At 43.5% G+C, this 20,744-nt stretch overlaps 1 protein-coding gene across 1 annotated transcript in view; it reads left to right on the top strand.

Moving 5' to 3' along the window:
• The window catches only part of fto (FTO alpha-ketoglutarate dependent dioxygenase), a 129,179-nt gene that overhangs the window by 42,368 nt on the left and 66,067 nt on the right, over positions 1-20,744 (top strand). The window contains exon 9 of the mRNA XM_080033430.1: positions 14,835-14,959. Coding sequence (XP_079889556.1) covers positions 14,835-14,959 — 125 coding nt within the window. The remainder of the gene's footprint in view (positions 1-14,834; positions 14,960-20,744) is intronic.

Raw genomic sequence — 20,744 nt, 5'->3', positions numbered from 1 at the left:
CCCGGTCGCCATCGATAGCTGATTAGGTTATTGACCTAGCCTGTGTGTGTGCGTGTGTCTGTCTGTCTGTGTGTGTGTGTGTGTGTGTGTGTGTGTTGTGTGCACGTGCTGTTGAGTGGTCTGGGGAAGCAGGGAGGGGTAAGGAGGGTTGTGAACTGTAGGTAGAGAGAGTCTTGAGAGACAGAGGGCTTGTGCGTGTGTGTGTGTGTATTGAAGGGGGGGGTGGGAGGTGGGGTCAATGTAAATGTTATTGCTCTGAGAGCTCATTTGATCAAAGTCCTGGAAAGGTTAAGCGAATCCAATCTGGTTTTGTATGGCAGAGTGGAGACACAGGCGCTAGGGGAAGAAACCCCCAGGACGGAGAATGGATTATCATATTGGCGCAGGAGAGTATAGCAGGGCCCCTCCGACGGACAGTTTACCCCTGGCCCGTAATGCGTTTAGACAGCAATTGGCCTTAATAACCTTTATTGACTTCAGCGGGTCAGTGCCAAGAATCTAATTATCAAAGTGTATCAATTTCATTGGAGTTTAGAGTTGCACCGCTCACAATAATTATTTTAAGGTCGGGCCGGGGCAATTAATCCCCCCCTCCACCACTTATTTGATGGGCTTTGTAAAACATTATAGATGTTATGGTTCTTTTTTTTCTCCTGTTGTGCAGTTTTCAGAGTAAATAAGTTTCTTAGGAGCAATTTTTTGTAATGTATTATTTGGAGAGGGTTCGCTAGCCGCGCCCGGTCAAGCGTAAGGGGAATAAAGGCAGCGGCATTTTGAAAAAAAAAAATTGAGGGCCACAGCTGAATCATGTTGCAGATGTTTACCAGCACTCATTTTTCTCTCTCTCTCTCTCTCCCGTGCTCCCGCCGTTTCACTCGCACACCCGGGCAAGAGTTTTTACACCCACTTTATATGCGACACACATGGAACCCAGATTAATTATAAGTGTGAACTAAGCAGTAAACTGTTTAAAGAGCATTTATATTGCTCATTATGAAGCTATTTCTTATCTCTCGCATTAAATCACACTTGTGTTGATGCACTGTATTGTTTTGCATTTTTTTTAAGCTCTCTACTGCGCAAATAGGCTTATACATTTTATCATATTACAATCCTTTGAGATTCTTACACATATATACAGTTGTGTGAAGTCTGTGTGTGAATGTGGGTTTGATTGTATATTTGTATTTCCATGTGTCTTTCTGTATGTTTATGTGTGCAGTCAGTGTGTCCACAGTGTGAGTGCAGGAAGTAAAATGCGTCTTCACAGTAGTTTATCCGTCATTGACAGTCAATGTGTGCTGGTACTTTGATAGTATAGCAGCTGTTTTTCCCCTTATCACACTACGTAGACTAGAGGCCTAATCCACACGTTCATTATTGCGCGGCCTTGTTTACCTTGCCGCTTCACATTAGCTCGCGTTGCTATGCCCCATTTAAACCAGAGCCGCATAAAAAAGAAATTACTCAAAGATTATTGTTATTATTCATTTAAAGAGGAAATATATGGCTGATAATACATTTTACATCACAGCAGCAGCTTGTGTTTGGAAATATAAAATGAATAGAAGCAGGAAGAGTCAGAGAGAGAAAGAGAGAGGGACAGAAAGAGAGGGAGAGAGAGAGAGAAGGGGAGGAAAATGTAGCGGTGCAAAAGGTATTTTGCAATTCTCTTTGAAGTCCCTATTCAACAGGGTAAGCTGAATTTTTCGGCGGTGCCTGATAGTGTTCTGCGTAAATGCTTAAACCCCTTTAGAGAATTTCCATGGGGCAGATACTCGGTGGCTTGAAGGGGGAGCGTTTATGTTACCTGAAGCCAGTGCAGCCTGCAGCTTTGTACCTAGAAGATGTACACTGCTGGTGAATGAAATCCCACTGAGGTTTGCTTGTGTCTATGACAGAATCTCTCTTCGACATCACCGTAAACCGAAGCGGGGAATGAAAGAGAGCTACATACGAAACAGATTTAACCCTGTCACTTCTCAGCTTGCTCCTCACATTCTGTACATGCATTCATATGGAAGGACCAAAACACAAGGATATACACACCAACAAAAGACACATGTAAAGTGGTGTCTGACTTTGATAGTTTGAATATTACACTTTGCGGTTAAAGGTGGAGTCAGTCATTCTGAAAAATGCTTGTTGTCAAAATCATTCATTGTCAAAATCAGTGAACATGCCCATTTACAGAGCCCAGGCTGTGTATCAACACTGGATTTTTTTCCCAGCACACTCAGTACATACAGGTAGTGGATCATGAGGAGATATTCAGTGATTTGACCTAAAGTGATTTTGACAACAAGCATTCTCCATAATTGCTGACTCCACCTGTAAGTTATTTTAAGACTGTTACTAAGTACAAATACAAACACACACACGTAGGCATGTAAACACTGTTCCCAATCACACCCACTGTTGTTCTCTAAGCTCATAGTGATCTTTCTATTATTCTCTGTTACTGATCACAACCTGGCAACCGCTCATCCTTTCTTCTATGGGGACAACTCCTTGTGAAGCACTGTGTAATTTCAAATGACAAATATGAAATAACAATTACTCAAATATGTGTGTGTGTGTGTGTGTGTGTGTGTGTGTGTGTGTGTGTGTGTGTGTGTGTGTGTGTGTGTGTGTGTGTGTGTGTGTGTGTGTGTGTGTGTGTGTGTGTGTGTGTGTGTGTGTGTGTGTGTGTGTGTGTGTGTGTGTGTGTGTGTGTGTGTGTGTGTGTGTGTGTGTGTGTGTAATTATCTCTCAATAACAGGATGTAGCTGCCTGCTTGTCCTGAAAGCTTAGGTGTTGAGAGTTATTGCTAGTTTCACTCTTTACAATAGGGCTGACCTGGGCCGACTTGTTTTGGGGAGGTGTGGACGAGTGAATTTGGATTTAGAATGCAGTCGAGGAACTTTAATCATTGACTTTTATGGCACAAATTTGGACCGCACATGAAACAATGGCGGCGCGTTACGTCAATGCCTTTTCACGAAGGAAAATGAGCTTGTCAAAGAAGCGCTAATGTATTAGTCTTTGTACCGCGACTTTGTCAGCTACGGTATGGAGCACACCTCATCTTAACAACCGAGGTGGGCGGGGAGCTTTTTATTATTGACAGCGGTTCGGGGTAATTTATATTTTGTTTGTCTGTGATGAATTGTGATGTTGACAGTGTTTTGACTGTATCGGCAGCAGGCTTTTGAAGGCGGCGTTGTCTCATCTTCTTAGGAAAACAAATGAGCACTTTTTACAGAGACTGATCTGCCTTATCCTCTTAGCAGCTCCCTCAATCCCCTGCAATTTATTTATGTACTTCCTTATTTACGGACTTATTCCTATTCCTACCACTGTCTTGATTTGGACACCCAACCACCCCCACCCCCCCACCCATAGCCCACCCCCCTCTCCTCCATAGCTGGCCTCGATCAGCAAGATAAGTCTTCAGAGGAGGGGAGATAACATCCATTAAAGTGGTAAAGAGGAATTATGGGGCAGCCCAGATTAATCACTGCTCAAGCTTAATCGCATTCAGTTGCGGACGGCGGGCTTGGCTGCGGGGCCCGGCTTTTTCCCGTGTCATACCAACATAGAGAGAGATGCAGGGATGGTGTGTGCGTGTGTGTGTGTGCGTGTGTGTGCCTGCGTGTGCCTGCGTGTGTGCTGAAAAGTGCCTAGATCGAGGGGAAAAAGTATAAAAAGATGAAAGGGAAATTTCAGAGCATCTCGTAGCAAAAATCCCGCCCCATCTCAGAGCTGACTAGAGAGACATCACCACTAACCAGCGCTTGATATATAATTATTGCAGCACTTTGATCCAGGTGTAATTGTTTACTCTCGCAGGCAGACGTGTCAAAAGTGGCAGAGTAAAAAAAAAGACCTACCACAGACACAAACACATTGATCTGTCTCGTAAAGGAAATAAAATAACTTGAAAATCTTGTTTTGATTTATGTTATGTAATATTATTGATCTTGTTGATTCCAATGACTACATATCACCCGCAAAGAAAACAGGAATGGCGGCGCCTTTAGCTCAGTTGGTAAGGCGTCCCCCCCCATGGGCCTCGGCCAGCAGCGGACCCGGGTTCGATTCCAGCCCGCGGTCGTTCTATGTCGTTCTCACTCCCCTCTCTGCCCCATTTCAACTCTGTCTCTACACTATCAATAAAGCATAAAAATGCCAAAAAAAATATCTTAAAAAAATTAATTAAAATAAAACATGAATCAATAACCATCCAAACAGTAGATCCTCTATGTGAACAATGAAAATCCCAGTCCATTACTCAATTATGGACCAAAGTAAAAAATACCTTGCTCTTACAGAGAAAATAAAGGCAACCAATTTGCGGCCAATATAAGACACATGAGGCCAAAAATGAAAAAAAATAAAATAAAAAATACACCACCTTTTGACAAAATAAACAGAAGACACACATGAAAAAGGCCAACATCCTCTAAGAAGATAGTACTCTTATCACCAAATAACACTTGACTGACGAATGCTTTGGCATAATGTCTCCAATGCTACAATGTAAAGAGTTTTTAATCCATAATCAGCTTTTTGTTTTGAACTCCGTACCTAGCACAGCAAACATACTAACCACTTAATACCTCGGTAATTCTTCAGAATCACCGGAGCAGCTATCGTGTTGAGGTTTTTTTCAGTACATAAAGCCGTCTTTGAGAACAATGCGTGGAGAGAATGGGGCTGATCCTGATGGGAAGACAGTGTTAAATTGTTTGATTTGCTTGAAGAGACGCAGAGAAAGAGGGAAGACACGTGGGAAAAGATTGTTGTTGATAAATGTATCATCTTTTTTTGAGCAGGTGCAGGAAGGTTTAGGGAGGTTAAACAAGGAGATAAAATAAGGTGTGTTTGTGTGTGTGTGCGCGCGTGCGTGTCTGTGTGTGTGTGTGTGTGTGTGTGTGTGTTTTCAGATGTGAAGGGAAGTAAGAGATAACACAAACGATTTAAGTTGGAATCAAAACGTGTGAGAGAAAGTCAACCAGAAAAGAACTGAAAAGCTGATGCTGTAAACAAGTGGATTTGAGTACAGTCGGTGAGGGAGTCCTCGGAGCATTCTGAAAGTTCCAGGCCTTATATTGTTTAAGTCTCTGCACCTTTCACTACAAGGAATGCACTCTACGAAGAGGATAACCCAACAGATTTCAAACCTGAGATGTCTGTTATTCTGGTGAAGCAGATTCTTTCCCATGTGTAGTCTGAAAGGAAAAACATATTTCTTTATTTTTACAACCCAGGGTCTGTTTTTGTAGTTTTGATCATCAGTCCCATCTTTTATATTTTCACTCACCACTTTCACTGCGGCGATCCCACACCGTTTAAGAGTTCTATTGACGTAGACACATTGCTGATCTGTAAATCAGCAAGTATTTCATTGTAGGTGTTTCAATTCATTTAAAATGCTAACACACCCAAAGAGTCATTATCGCCCATTGCATTGTTTAACCTGTGTGCGAGCATAATTGCAGTGATTTATGGCCATTCATTGTTGATCCGATAATTCGCTGTGCAAGATGTACTTCACCTTACAATACACTGCTTGCGTAGTTCTAATCTTAACCTTTGTTATGATGCACTTAAAAACCTGTGTGATGACATATGACATGGAGACATAATTATATACAATATAGTACCTGCCCATTAGCTATGCTGCATGACAACATCTTAACAATGAAGTTTATCGCACAAAAAAAAATATATAAAATGAACTAATTGAGTGATTGACGAAACTGGGAGGAGTAGGCCGTGTTAGTCAAATTGACTAAGAGACACACACTGTATATGTGTGTGCAATATCAGAGTGCAGCAGCAGCTTAAAAGTCAACTCTTCACAAATATCTTGCTAATTTGAATGCTACACCACACCTGGTGAAAGCTGAAAGCGGCCATGCTTCCAGGTAGCTTTCCGCCCATGCAGACAGAGCGATGTGATGGGCGGTGTTAAATGGGTGAGATGTAGGACAATGTAATTAACGCTAGTCCTTTAGCGGGCCCCGCCTGGCTCCGCTGGGAGTGCCCGATATAGCGCTCATTAATTCCTATTTGTGCGTAATGAGAGGGTCATGTTGGATGTAATAAATGGCTCTTTTATTTGGGCGAGAGCTGCAGGGCGGCATCCTCTCCTGGCTAACAGTCTCATAAACACCCTTTAGCCGCTCTCATCAGCCTCCCTGGGTGGGGAGCAATCACACACGTGTACACACACACACACACACACACACACACACACACACACACACACACACACACACACACACACACACACACAGACACAGACACACACACACACACACACACACACACACACAGCAGCATAATGGGGTACAAAGCATACCGTGTAAGTGTGTGTGAAAATCATTTGTGTTTAGCAACAATTGAGTAACTCTTACATTATCCTTTTCTCTTAATGATAACCATTAGATATGGCCAGCAGATAGCCAGTAGTAATAACATATCAGCCTATGTTAAGGTTTGGTGCTTTTGAAATTAATTATTTCATTTAAAGGACCACATTAGGGTTGGTGCATGCTTTCCCCCATTGACCACACTTAGTATTCACACAGTGCAACAACCATAGGCACTGGTCTACAGACAGGCTGGATATGGTCAGATGTGTAATAGTTGACCAGATTCTCGACAAGTGGGTGGTGCATGTGTGGCCGTACATATTACACTTAGATCATTGAACATATTGTGTGTGTGTGTGAAATAGATAACGTAATCTAGTCTTCTTTTCAGTATGGCAATGCTTAAGGAAAGTGAAGATTGATTGAAAAGTCCTCACAGCCCTTGTTCAAAGACTGAACAAAAGTGTGTGCATAACATTAAATGTAAAAACAGCACGAGTGTGTGTGACTTTTTTGCCTGATGTAGAAGACATTTTATGGAACATAGTGAGTCCATAATCCTTTTATATAGTATGCCGTGTTTCATTGCCTATTACTAAATAGCTGCATAGAGAGGCACTATAGAGAGGCAACACTGGTGCCCTTCTAATCACTGAGCTATAGCCAGACAGCAGATGTAACACTCTCCTGTCAGATAATGTGCAGCGCTTTGAATGATCAATACTAGGACTTAGTAGATGGAATGATACAAAAGAAAATAAACCGATTTCTCCAAACCTTAATTAGTTTTACATTAAGCAAATAATTGAGCTGCCGTGATCCGGAATAATATCACAAACAAAAACAAAATTGATTTTAAAAATGTTGGCTAAATCTTAAATGATTTTTTTTTCTTCTCTGCAATTTCAAGTCCACCCATAAAGCAGCATGTTGTCTAGGTCTGATACTGCACAAAACATACAGTCGTGTATGAAGTAAAAAAAGTATTTTTAGGGAGCCTACAATTTTGGAGAGATCCTAATCTGTTCAAATTTAGACAACGTCATTCTTTTTCCCTGTACCTCTATACATAAGTCACATTTGATGTCAGACTAGACATATAAGCGCGACTGTTTAGTTTCAATACAGCAGTTCCACGTTTTTTTTTTAAAGCCAGATGCAAAAATATGAGGAATCACTGCACTTCAGACTCCTTGTAGTCAATCAAAACTTTGTTAGCGGTACATTTCAGGCCCCGCAGGCATATTCCCCCCCTCTAAAAACCAAATTTCTTCTCTGCGAGCGTGTCTAGATGGATGGAAACCCCTTTTTTTATTGGTTTAGCATTTTTCGAAGACCTGAAGAATGGCGCAGTGTGTGTTACACTGTAACTCCGGGGCTTAAATATAAGGGCTGGCTTTGGCCCCAGTCAGCAAAAAGCTTTTTACTGGCAGAGAGAGTGAGGGTGCTGATCACAATCTGCTATCTAGCTTGAATCTAGACTCAGGCTTTCATATATAGTGAAGGAGAGTGAGGGGGTTTTAACAGAGCAGAAGGTGCTTGAGTGTCACGCTCATCGCAAACATCTCTGTCCAGCTCCGTCTTCATTGTCCCGAATTAGTCAAAGCGCCTGTCTGAGCTTTTCCCTGTGATGGATGGATGATGCATTCTTGTCCAGCCAGTGGGTTTGCACAAGTGTGTGTGTGTGTGTGTGTGTGTGTGTGTGTGTGTGTGTGTGTGTGTGTGTGTGTGTGTGTGTGTGTGTGTGTTTGTGTGTGTGTGTGTCTCCTGGCCCCCAGACCTAAGAACTATGTGGTTTAGCCATTAAGGGCCAACTGGATCCACACTCCCTATCATGAGGCCGAGACAATACACCCTTGCAAGAAAAGTGGCCGGTTGAATTTCTATGTGATAATTGTAGGGCCCATTGAAGTAGCACCCAACAACAGATTTGCCTTTTCTTCTCACCACCAAAAGGCAGCCCACCACAAAAGGCCTGCGAGTTCTGCTTCATTTGACCCTGTGGAAAGCATATGTCCCTCCATCCAGCCTGTATTCTACCCAGAAGATGGACTGCCGTCGGGGGCCATAGAAAGCGTCCCTGCCCACTTGAGTGTGTTACAATGCCTTCAAAGAAAATCACTTGTCAGGGCTCTTCCCTTTTCGGGAGTGTCTCGACCCCGCCTCACCCCTCCCACCCCCTCCAAACCCATTGTCACTTCAAACATGTTACTCCGATGTTTCAGACACATTTTTCTAATGTTTTACACTCCATATAATCTGCTGTGTGTAGCAAAGGCCTTTTTTACTGGCTGACATAATTGATGGTGCCAGTGACCTCGCCAGGGTCAATCTGGCGGAAAGGCCTCGCTTTCTTTCATCGCCAAGACTGCGAGAACACTTTTAACAGACACACATACACACAAACACACATACACACAGACAAATACACACGCAAAGAGTAACACTTGGGATCTATATATGTCCTTTTTGTATTTTGTAGTACATATTCATAGGGTTTGACTATAATCTTTTTAGTTATCTCTCCAGAAAATGTAATTTTTTCAGATTATATGGTTAAATTAAAGAACTCATCACTAATGGTAGTACTTATAACTTTAAACTCAGAAGCTACTTTATTAGCTATACCTTTACACTATTTTACAATTCAATCAAACCTGCCTGACACATCTGTCTTCATGAAGCTCATAACATTCAGCTTTGGATGATATTGTTCAAAATGTGTAAATTCAATTCTATGTTTCTTATGGCGGCCATGTTTACATGTGGTGTACTGGACTACATTATATGGAGAGGTGTTTCTAATTTTTCATTCCTGTTCACATATGAGAGTGGGCAGAATAATAGAAAAACCTTCCATTATAATGTCTAGTACTTCACCAGTATCTATGATGTATATGCTGAAATGTGTACCTAATTGGGAAAAAATTTGCTTAGATCCACTAAAGTCAATGTCCTGCAAGTAGTAAGAACTCCTCAAAGTTGCACCGAAGATTCAAGTCACACAAATACACATACAAAGAACATACTTTCTTTAAAGAGATTATTTATTTCTATAACTTCCTTCTCTGGTTTTCTTTACTGTTTCCTCTTTGATAATATCAAAGGTGTTGGAGCTTCAAAGTCTGGAAGACAACCATGATGAGCAGTGTTGACAACCTTTACTCTTCTCACACGCACGCACGCAGACGCACACACCACACCACACACACACACACACACACACACACACACACACACACACACACACACACACACACACACACACACACACACACACACACACACACACACACACACACACACACACACACAGATCTTACGTAATGGAAACTGAACAAATTTAATTTCAGATATGCCTCAATTTTGAACCACCTGTAATCATGTAATAGCAGGACAAAAATCACACACACACACACACACACACACACACACACACACACACCCACCCACACACACAGACTTTTTATGACTTCAAGTGTGATGTCACAGAAAAGTGAATCTGGTCTGGGCTTATTTCTTCCTGGACTAATATAATTTTTTTCCACTGGTGGAGAGATCCCCCCCGCCCCCCCAAGAGCAAAGTAACTCGCCGGTGGCATGCGGCAAAAACACACACAGATCCCTTGTCCAGACTGGAACTGGCCGTGGCAGAATCACAGCTCCCCTGTTGTTTATATCAGCGAGCAGAAGCTATCCATTACCCCGAGCAAGGTGCCTGATGCCTTTTTCCACCAGCGGTCAAAGTGATATTGCTTTCTTGTATTAGAGGAGAGAGAGGGAGGGAGGAAGCCAAACTCCCACTCCCAAGGCCTATGAAATCAGATGTCAGAGCAGCTGAGCTTAAACTATGGCAGGAGTAAGTGGAGAGTTGGACGATTTTGGGAGAAAAACCTTTGCTTCAGGTGCTTTGCTGATGTGCTAGCCATGTGGGTGAGCAAAAGGAAGTTAGGGAAGGGAGGGGTGAAAATAACAAGGCAAAACTGACAACTTTGTGTTTAAAGATACATACATCATTCATATATTTCTCATAGTATTCCTATGATCTGTTTTTGTGGTTCTTTGTCATGGATGATAGGAATTTTTTTTTTTTTGTCTTTTTGATCATCTTTGCAGTGACTGACAAGTATAGCCACTGTCTAGTAATGACCAGCATTAATAAAACATTTGATACATTTGACATTACATTTATTTTTATTGGGGGATTTTTACCTACATAAACAATATATATATATATATACCGCAGCGTGAATTCCGTTTTTGTATTTGGGTTAGTTCCAGATACTATGTAGGTCGTAAAAGTCAGTCACAGAGTTGGTTGGTGGCCAGATGGTTATAAGTCTACTCCGCAGTTGAATTGTGGATTTTTCCCAAAACACGGCTTGCACATTGTAGAGTCTGTCTTGATTAGATTGGCACCTTAATGCAGCATATGTAAAATGTAATAAAGGACTGATCTGGTGGATGTGGTTAAGTGCTTGCATGCCATCACTTTGAGTTAAAGCCCCCAGTGGTGGCTCAGCGGTCACACACAGGAGAATGGATTACTAGCCCGGGCTTTACCTCCCCCTGCATGTTGGCACACAGACAGACAGGATACTCTACTGGACTGCTGCTACACATGTACGTGGCAGGGAGACAGAGGTGCACTTAAAGAGGGGTGGCACCATGTTGGCAATAAAATACCAGCAACCAGCTAAAACTTGGTGAATGTTTGATGTGACTGTTGATTTTTAAATATGTTATATTTTTTGACCATGTCCCTTTTAAGGTAACCACCCATCATTTGACTGACCGCCTTTAGTTTAAAAATCGCCCATGCCCGTTAATGAGTAAGGTACATTTTTGGATTTTTTTTTCTGGCCATGCATACATAAAAAAGGTTTCCTATATAAGAGTGTGCCAGTGAGCTTAAGAGTGCCCTGGGCCCCCTGAAAGTCTTGGTCTAAACTCAGCTAAGGCGTTTCATGGGGTGTTAACAGTTTCTCAGCCGCTCTGGTGGTGGGCTAGTAGCCCTGTTTTATGGAGTGTAAACCTGCACTTCTGCATGCATCTTTTCTCAACGCCCTTTTGAGCACGTCCAGGCTATTGCGTGACCCGTGACATTATGTGTTAAGTTTTAAAGGGATGTACACCACGTCCCTACACCGTGTGCAGAAACAAACAATCTACCCATTCTAGTATTCTGTGTTGAATGAGTGACATGTTGTTATGTGATGGAATAGACAGATGCTTGTTGGTGTTAAGATAGAATCCTGACTGGAGGTGTTAGTGAGCCGCCCCAGGCTGCCCCTCCAGCCAGCCTTGGCTTGGAACACTATCATCACACCGGCTCTCCACCAACCAAAATATCACCTCAGCCCCTGGCCGCGTGTTTGTTTACCTACCCTGCTTCTTGCACAGGGCCCGGAAATGTTTATGCTTATCCATAGTAAAATAGACATGGGGTTGAGATTTGGGGATCTGGAGACCATTCGATGGAGGTACCCACCAGGTCCCCCTCCTTGTCCTCTTGTTCACCCCAGGATCGGGCCTGGGTCAGGGGGACATCTGTGGTCAGCGTTAGGCGTGGAGGATGGAGGGCTGAGGAAAGTTACTGTCATCGAGGGGTAAATAGACGGAAAGAGGGGGCTGATTAGTGCTAACACAGGCCCACAGATAAAGGGGCTGTGGTCTCGCTGTGGCTTCGCTGAGGCCCGGGCTCCAACCAGTAAACAAGCAGTGGGGTGTCTGAATGGCCTGGGGATCGGCCTGTGGCTAACCCTGAAGGCCTCTCTCAGCACCAGCTCTTCTAAAGCACGCGATCATACGCACACACACACACACACACACACTTTGGCATGCAAACACACATCCACACATTTTAGTGGGTGGGTGGTTATGGTAACACACATTCACATTATTAGAGGCACACCTATACTCACACAAAAAAATAACCAAGAACAAACATAAAAAAAGAAGCTTTCGCACGCACACCCACATATGTACAAAAACTCCCCCCGAAGCAGAAGTCGTTACAAGTGTGTTTAACGTGTTTTAATAGAAGAGGTGAGCAGACTTCTGCAGTGTGTTGGCAGGCGATAGGGTCCATTTTAGTGACTTCCATCATCATCATCGTTGAGTAGGGACAACAAAAAATCCCTGTTGATGAATTTTGGCTATCAATTTTTACGGGCTGATGATGAACAAACATGCGGGCTGTCAGTCAGTTTAACCGTCAAATGACAAATGGCTTTTATTAGGTGTGTATTTATTTTATTTTATTTTGTTTGAGCAGCTTGCACAGGTTCGTTGGACTCTTGCTTGTCTTTCTTTACGCTTGCTACTTTTTCCTGTTCCCTTTGGAAAGAGCTCAGAACGCACGTCAAAGCAGGTTTCAGATTAACTACCAATCGCTGGCTCCTCGGCGCTGTGTGCTTTAAAACACAGTAACCGCGCTACACGGCCTGTAACGGCAATATGATGTCAACTAGCTGAGATGGTGATACAGTCTGAATGCACTTTCTGGCACTTTCTTTGCCTGACACTCATCCACGGGTAGGGTTTTGATCCAAAGAGAAAGGTACGGTTTCCATAGGTTAGTATACAGCCAGCACTGCTTCCCTTCTGGTCACCGTAATCTTTTGGTGTCTCCTCCGAGTCGGGTCTAATCAGTCACACACTGCCACGTGTTTTGACACCTGTCCCTGTGTGGCGGCGGAGGGGAAGAAGTAAGCATATTACTACCTGTCTGCAAAATCACACTCATCATGGCTTTGGAAATCACACACACTCACACACACACATGGACAAATCACACACCTAGCTTCACATGAGGTAAGACAGGCAGGTGGATTGTCACAAAGGGATTAAAAAAAAAACGGGGGGAGAGGAGAAGAAATGAAAGTTCCCTTACATTGTAGTTTTTTTTTTTGAAAGGAGAAGGCTTGGGTGACTGGGGAGGCGAGTGACTGTTAATGGGAAGAAATGAACGCGCTTTACTGGCGGATGTGACAGCAAGAGACTGTTCTTAACAAGGCGTCACAGTCAGTCAGAGTTACAGATCCATCACTTCTTCTCAGAGCCTGGTAGAAAGAGGAGGAGGAGGAGGAGGGGTGGGTGGAAGAGACATTTAAGGATATTCAGAGAGAGAGAGAGTCTGTGAAGGGTAGAGCAGAAGAGGGAGAAAGAGAGGGATTTGACTGTGGCTGACAGCACTGCATTTAATTTGGACTGCCAGATCCCTTCTCGTTTGACTCCCTCTCAACAGGCTTAGAGGGGCTGCGGAAAAGGACTTGGAAAGGCGAAGGTTTCTCCAGGATGTCTCCAGATTAGCGCTGATGTGCCACGTCACACTTTAAGCCGGCCTGTAATTCATGTTCAACAGGGGGATACTCACACATTACACTGTGCTGTGCAGGACGTGATTAATTGACTCACACTCTAATATTGGGTGTAATTTGCCCATCCTCTCATGTGAAACTGACTTTATACTAGACTTACTGTATGTCGCCGTCCCAGGGATGTTATATAATGGAGTCCTGGCTCAGAGCTGTGTGTGTGATTGTCGAAAAAAGTGAGGATAGGAGCTCAGTGATGGAGAGAATTGCTTCAGGTAGCTTTTCCACTTGATTCAAGGCAAGGCAAGTGGGTTTTATTTGCATAACCCAATATCACTATTAAAATATTTACCTTGAGGGGCTTAACAATCAGTAAAGCTTATGACATCCTCTGTCCTTAGACGGCTAGTTCGTAGGAAAAACGTCCCCTCATTTTATTGGGAAACATTGGAAAATCCTCAAGAGGAGCAACAGATGAGGGATCCTTCTCTTAGGCCGGACAGACAGCTGTGCTAAAAAGTTGACGCCAATATATCATGATATTTATTGCTGTTATATCTCTATCGATTTTGAGCTCTCAACAATCAATATTAAAAAAAAAAAAAAAAAGCCAGATGCCATTCCAGGTGTTGTGGCAGAGTGAAAGCTGGAAGCAGCATGGCCGACACAAATGACTCAAATTACAAAAAAATAGAGCATATTTATCGCAATACTATATTTTGAATAATGTCATACTGTGAACCATGTATTGTGATGCATATTGCATTGTGGCGTCCTTGCCAAATACCCAGCCTGAGAACAGACCAACTAAACATTAAAAGTGTAAACAAATTATAGTGACAAAATAACAGATACATGTACATTGTAAATCGTGTAAATAATATGAATCCAGGAGGAGGTTGAGAAGCTTTATGTGTTGCCAAATGAACCATGACCTACTCTCTAACACACAGACCTGGAAGGAGGACAGGCTGATTCCATGCATTTTTAAGTTTTTTCAAGAATATTTCATAATACCCAAAGGTTTTAGTAGTTGAGTTCAGTTTCCTGGAATGTTTTTCCAGTGGCTCAGGTCATGCTGTTGTTTACACACCTTTTCATTAAGTTCTATACTCCATGCACCAAATTCTCAACTTCTGCTTCTCCTTTCCAGACTAAGCTCTTCCTGGCTACGGTGGAGGAGGAGGAGCAGGCAGGCGAGGGAAGGAGAGAGATGGCGGAAACCCTGCTGTCTGCCTTGACAGACAGACACCAGCAAAGACAGACATGGAGAGACAGGTAACACAATGTACCACCGGCTTTGTTCCCTCCATTGGTCCTCGAAAAAAAAATAAGATAGGACACCCTATGAAGCATGAACACTGTCTCATATTTGAAATGGGAACACCATCACACAGAAATAAAAAAGTTTTACGCCAAACTCATCTTGGAAATGAGCTATTCTGCTAAATATTTAAAATCCTATGTTGAATGGTAATTTTTTAAACACAAAGACAGCATTTTTCAGTTTTCTTCACTTTTGCTATCGGTTGCTTGAAAGTTGAATTTAGTTGTAGGATCATTATAACCAATAAACAATCAAGTCAACTATTTAGTGAAACCCCCACAAGTGCAATGACTTGAATTTAACCGACATTCATTTATATGAAAAAGCTTTATGAAAAAATGAAACGCAAACAAAACTGGCGCACACATGTTGCCTGGATTGCCATAACAACACACAAGGAGAAGAATCAAACCAAGTTGTATAATTTATTTAGCCTGAAAGGACCAGCGCTATTGATATATTGAATGATGGCGAAGAACACCAATTGGTTCATGTGCAACTTAGGACTCTCACTTAAACAGAGGGAATTTCTAGAGTGAATAACAGTGATCACATCATCAAGTCAAATCATCATGGATCATCACTCTAGTTCTACAATGATTCCTTCTAAAGAGTTGATGTGAATTCCACAGATATGCGGCGGTGTAGTTGGTATTTGTTGTGTGTTCTTTGGGCCTGGCAGTGATCACAGCTATCACAACGACACGTGTGTCTTGGATAAGCCCCCGGTCACTTCCTTCCTTGAAGATAAGGCCTGGAGAGCGCACCGATTAGAACACAGGCCATTCATTCAGATAAAGAAGAGCCTCACCCACACACAGTGTTATTTTAGCTGTTCATTCTCTCTGCCACTCTCCCCCCCCCCCACTCCCTTTGCAAAGGACACACACACACACACACACACACACACACACACACACACACACACACACACACACACACACACACACAAACACTGGCATGTATGTGTACACACTAAATCTGCATTCACACGTATTCCACTGCTTATTGTCTCTATCAACAGATTTGACCTTAGTGTCACACAAACAGATAGACACGTATACACATGCACAGACATGCACACACACACACACTCACACACACACACACACACACACACACACACACACACACACACACACACACACACACACACAAGCACACACATTTCGGACCTGACATGATCCAGAGCCTAAAAAACCAAAAGCGCCAGGGGCCGAATCCACTAAACAAAAAATTCCTCTTTGAAATATATATGTTAACTTCCTGAACTGTTGTTGCCCTCACCCCCCCCCCCACCCCTTCTTGTTTTCAGTTGTCGCCCTTAGTTGACCCTTAGCTTTGCCCCATCCAGATGAGCCTTGTAAACAGGCTGTTTCCACACACCTAGCTTGGCTGTGTCGACGCCCACCGCCTCACAACTCTGATGTAGGGCCTTTGCTCTGATAGTGCATTCCAGCCGCAGGTGCTGAAAGCTAGAAACCATTGCGCCACTCACCCCCAACAAAACATCAGCACTGCCCCACTCCCCCCCACCACCACCCACAATGCAATGTTACCACCTTCTAACTAACCATGTCTTAGCCCTAGACTTAGCTCAGCCCACCCTAAGATCATGACAACCATAGTATGACAGACCAGGACACAGGAAATGCTCGGTACTTGTCGACGGGGCCCAGACAGACGTTTACTCTATCGGCAGTGAAAGACTGATTAGATTAGTTTTGGAGGAGGGCAAGCGTCCCACACAATGTGTTTGAACTCCAGCTGCTCCTGATACCCCCTCTTTCCTTTTACATGCTTTAAACATCTTTCCCCATAGCCCTCACCGCCCCCACTTAGAAGAAAAAAAAGCCAGGGGTCATCCTGTCAAGTGGCTGTCAACAGATCTCATTTTACACCGAACGAAACACACAGCTATGCGCAATGTTAAGTGGGACGTACTGGCGCTGATTAGAGATTCAAGGCCGATGAGGGTTAAGGATCGCCTCGCCAGCTCTTTGGGGACCAAGAAAAAAACTTTCTATTCCTTTATGAATATTACTAGGAGACCAAGTTATTATTTTGAATGGAAGATAAAGTATATTACAGAATCAGACGCGCAGTGTGGGATTTAGCATCGCTCCAGTCAGATGCAATCAAACCTTCATTTATTTTCATGAAAGCACTCACCAAAATGGATCTTCTGAAATTAATTTGCTGATTCATTTTGCCGCTTTTTTTCCCTATATTGTGCGTCCTCTAATTAGGTTTTCACACAATATGCAACAGGCAGGCTTTTATCATAATGCCGCCTTTTGTTTCCATGGTTCCCATTCAGCACATAAAGCTCGCAAAAAAAGGATGGAAAACGGCAGAAAAAAAAAAGCATGATTGATGACTCTTGCTAGAGGCACATAAACATAAACAACCAGCACTGATTGATTAAGTTTCTCGCCGACTTTTGTTTCTTAAACACCAGTTAAAGCCGCGACGTGGGGCCTGCTATCGCTGCCGTTTTCTGCCTCCGGAGCATTTTTTTTTTTTTTTTTAGCCTTAGCACGAATAGGAAAAGCAAGAGAAATTGGACCTGGTGACCAGCGGTTCTTCACAAGTGACTTATAGGCACTCAGAGTGAGTGATGCCTGGGCTCGCCCTGCAAGCGGCAGCAGTCCATTCATTCACTCCCCGAGCCAACGAAGTTATGAGGGCTTTTTTATTCTTATGAGCTTTTCTGGTAACTGGGTTTTCCGGATGCACACGGTGAATTCTTTGATAGATGCCGCCCTCCGTGTCCCTTCAGTAAATGCCCCGCGAGTGCCCTGAAAATAGATGGATTATGATGTGGGTGGGTGACTCCATACCGCCGAGGAGCACTTCAATATGCCACACAGGAAGTGCAGATTGAAGAGCACAACACAACCTCCAGGGGAACAGCTCTATTAGGATAGGAAATAGCACAGCCGCACTTGAACTACAGAGATTTATGGAATTATTAGGTTTTCGAAATTAATATATATCACATCTATGTAAATACAGGTACAAATGTCATTGTTTGACAAAAAACTAGAAGTACATACAGTACACTCTGTTCCATAGTTCTATTTTAAGAAGGGGTTTATTTGAACTTACTTACAGTAGTGACTTGGTGTGATGCTATCTTGAGTCTGTATAATTAACAGTAGGGCTATCTATACCTTTGAACCCTCGGGATGAGGTGACCTCATACTGACCTTCCAGAGCCCAGAGGTCACTGCTCTGACCAACAGAAAAAAACAACCCCAAAAAAAAAAAAGGCTTTGTCACAGCCGGCGAGCAAACACTGAAGGGAACAGCTGCGAGTTTTGTACTGACCATGCAAACTGCTGTAGGCTTTGTAAGGTCATTATATGATAATGAAAATCATTACAGAATTACATGGGGGTTTAGGACATGAGAGCAGCGGGGAGGGGGAGAGGGAGGGCCACATTGGGTTTGATAAATGGACTGTGAAGGTGCCCATCTGGCCCCTCTCTATGGCTTTTTCTTCCTGCTCTTTTATCCACTCCCCCGTCCTTTACTACCCCTCTTTCATTCCCCTCCTCTGTTATCCAGCGGGCCAGTGTAAAAGCACGCAGGCCTGTAGTGAAAGATTAACAGAGTGCACACCCAACTCACCTCTGCGGAGGAGAAAAGAAGAAGAGGGGAGACAGGCGGAGGTGTTTATGACCCAAAGCAGAGGCTTTTTTTTGTGAATGACTTGGCAAAAGCCCGTTCCTCCCATCTCTCAGTGTGGGCCGGTAGGAGAGTAGGCAGCCATTGACCTTTGGCTCTCGGACACAGTTGGACTACTCCGGATGTGTGAATCGCTGTGGCTTTGGAGGCACTTTGGTGTTCATAGTTTAATAGGCAAGGGGTGGTAATATATAACATGGTTAAGAATAGCTATTTTTATAGGCGTCACAGACCTGCTCCTCCTAAGATTAGAATGGGGAGAGCAAGATGGTAGGCACAAACACGTTTGTAACTAAAGAGAGTTACACTTGGTTTAATACCATATAGTTACATGAAAGTCAGAAAATTCTGACATCGTACGTAATGTTGTTCTGCACAATTCAACTTATGTAAGGGCTTTTCCATTGTCTTTGCAATGACAACAAATTGTCATTGGTTTCCTTAACTCTATCCAGAGAGCATAATACATTTTTATTCCTTGTAGTTTAAAAACAAAAATTCCCTTAGGTGCTAGGACTGTTTTAACTTGTAAGGCCAACCATTATAACCACACTACATGAGCTGACCCGCATTGTACTGGCTAGGTCACTAAAATAGCTGTACACTGAGCATCTGTGGCGTGGTACATCTGTTGCCTTGTGTTTATTACTTATCTACCACTTGTTGAGAGTTAGTGAGGTCTTTATCCCCGGACAAAGGCGACATCAGCTGACATGGCAAGAGGAGCTGTGGAGGGTACGGAGAAGGAGGTCCACGTGTCCACAGCTGCACTCATCACTCAGCTGTCCAGCCTGACCCATATGACCCTTCAGGGCTGTCTCCGAGCCGCCGTCGGCTTTATATTTCCTGCCATTGTCATCCTCTCTTGTCCTCACCTGGACAGGGCAGCGCAACACAAAAGCTTCAGTCTGTCATCAAAACCTAAGGGGTCATCGGGGGCCACAGAGCCGAGCCAGTGCCCAGCCGGGGATGACCCCTACCAGTGATGTCAGCTATACCAGTTGCAAGCCTTTCGGAGAGAGAAAAAAAGAAAAGGAGGAGAGAGATCTTCGTCGGTTGGCACTTCATTCCAGGAGTGGTGACATGTCCTTTGTGTTGGTGCCTGACGGACCCCGCCCCGATCCCTGCACTGGGGGGGTGGGGTGGGGGGGGACTGGGGACAAAAGGGGGTCCCCCTGTCCCAGATGGGAGTTGGAAAAAGATTGTCAGTGTCAGTGTCCACAATAAAGATGGGACAGACCACAGCCTTGTCTAATTTGGCCAATGAACTCCTTAAAGCCTTAGAAAATGAAGGCGCCATATTGCATGATTGCTATGCAAGTGATTGGGTGGTGTTTAAAAAAAAAATGTAAGACTTTTTTTCAGTGTTTGGAATCCAACACAGGCTATTACATGGATGGGTTTTGGAAACAGAGTTATGAGGTACAGTTAGGATTCATCAAAGGTGATTCTGGAGAACCCTTGCTGTCAAAATTACTTTTTGTCAAAATCAGTTAAAATCTCCTCACTGGCTACCTGAACAGTCTGTGTTCGCTCGAAAAAAAAAACTAGTGTTAATACAGAGCCTAGGCTGTGTAAACAGGTTTGAAAACAGTGGTATGTAAACATAGGGGCTTGGATTGACCCACCCTAGCTAGGAACATTTCCATTTACAGAGCCTAGGCTATGCATTGTGAGGAGATTTTTTATTCACTTATTTTGACCACAAGCACTCACCAGAATTGCTGACTCCACCTTTAAGAGAGCTGTTAGTAATCAGGTTTAATTAGCAAAGGTGGTGGTGGTGTTGTTAGGGTCTGGCATCATACAGCAACATTGTGGTTGGCTGCAGGTCTGGTCCGGGCATGTTGTCAACCAGGCCTGTGTGATGTAAGTTTCAAACTGAGGTGACAGGTTCATCAGATCTCACGGACAGTAGCCCCACATATGTCTCTACTACATCACCCCCCCCACAACAACAGCAGTGACCCTGTTTTGCAAGCACGCCGGACAGGCCTAGCTCAGTCTGTTTTCCTTGGCATGAGTCGCCGGCCAAAAAGTTGT

The sequence above is a fragment of the Ammodytes marinus genome, assembly GCF_949987685.1.
Source record: "Ammodytes marinus genome assembly, chromosome: 1".
NCBI lineage: Eukaryota > Metazoa > Chordata > Actinopteri > Uranoscopiformes > Ammodytidae > Ammodytes > Ammodytes marinus.
The sequence above is the reverse complement of the archived record's forward strand: the minus strand, read 5'-3'. Positions and strand labels throughout refer to the sequence as shown.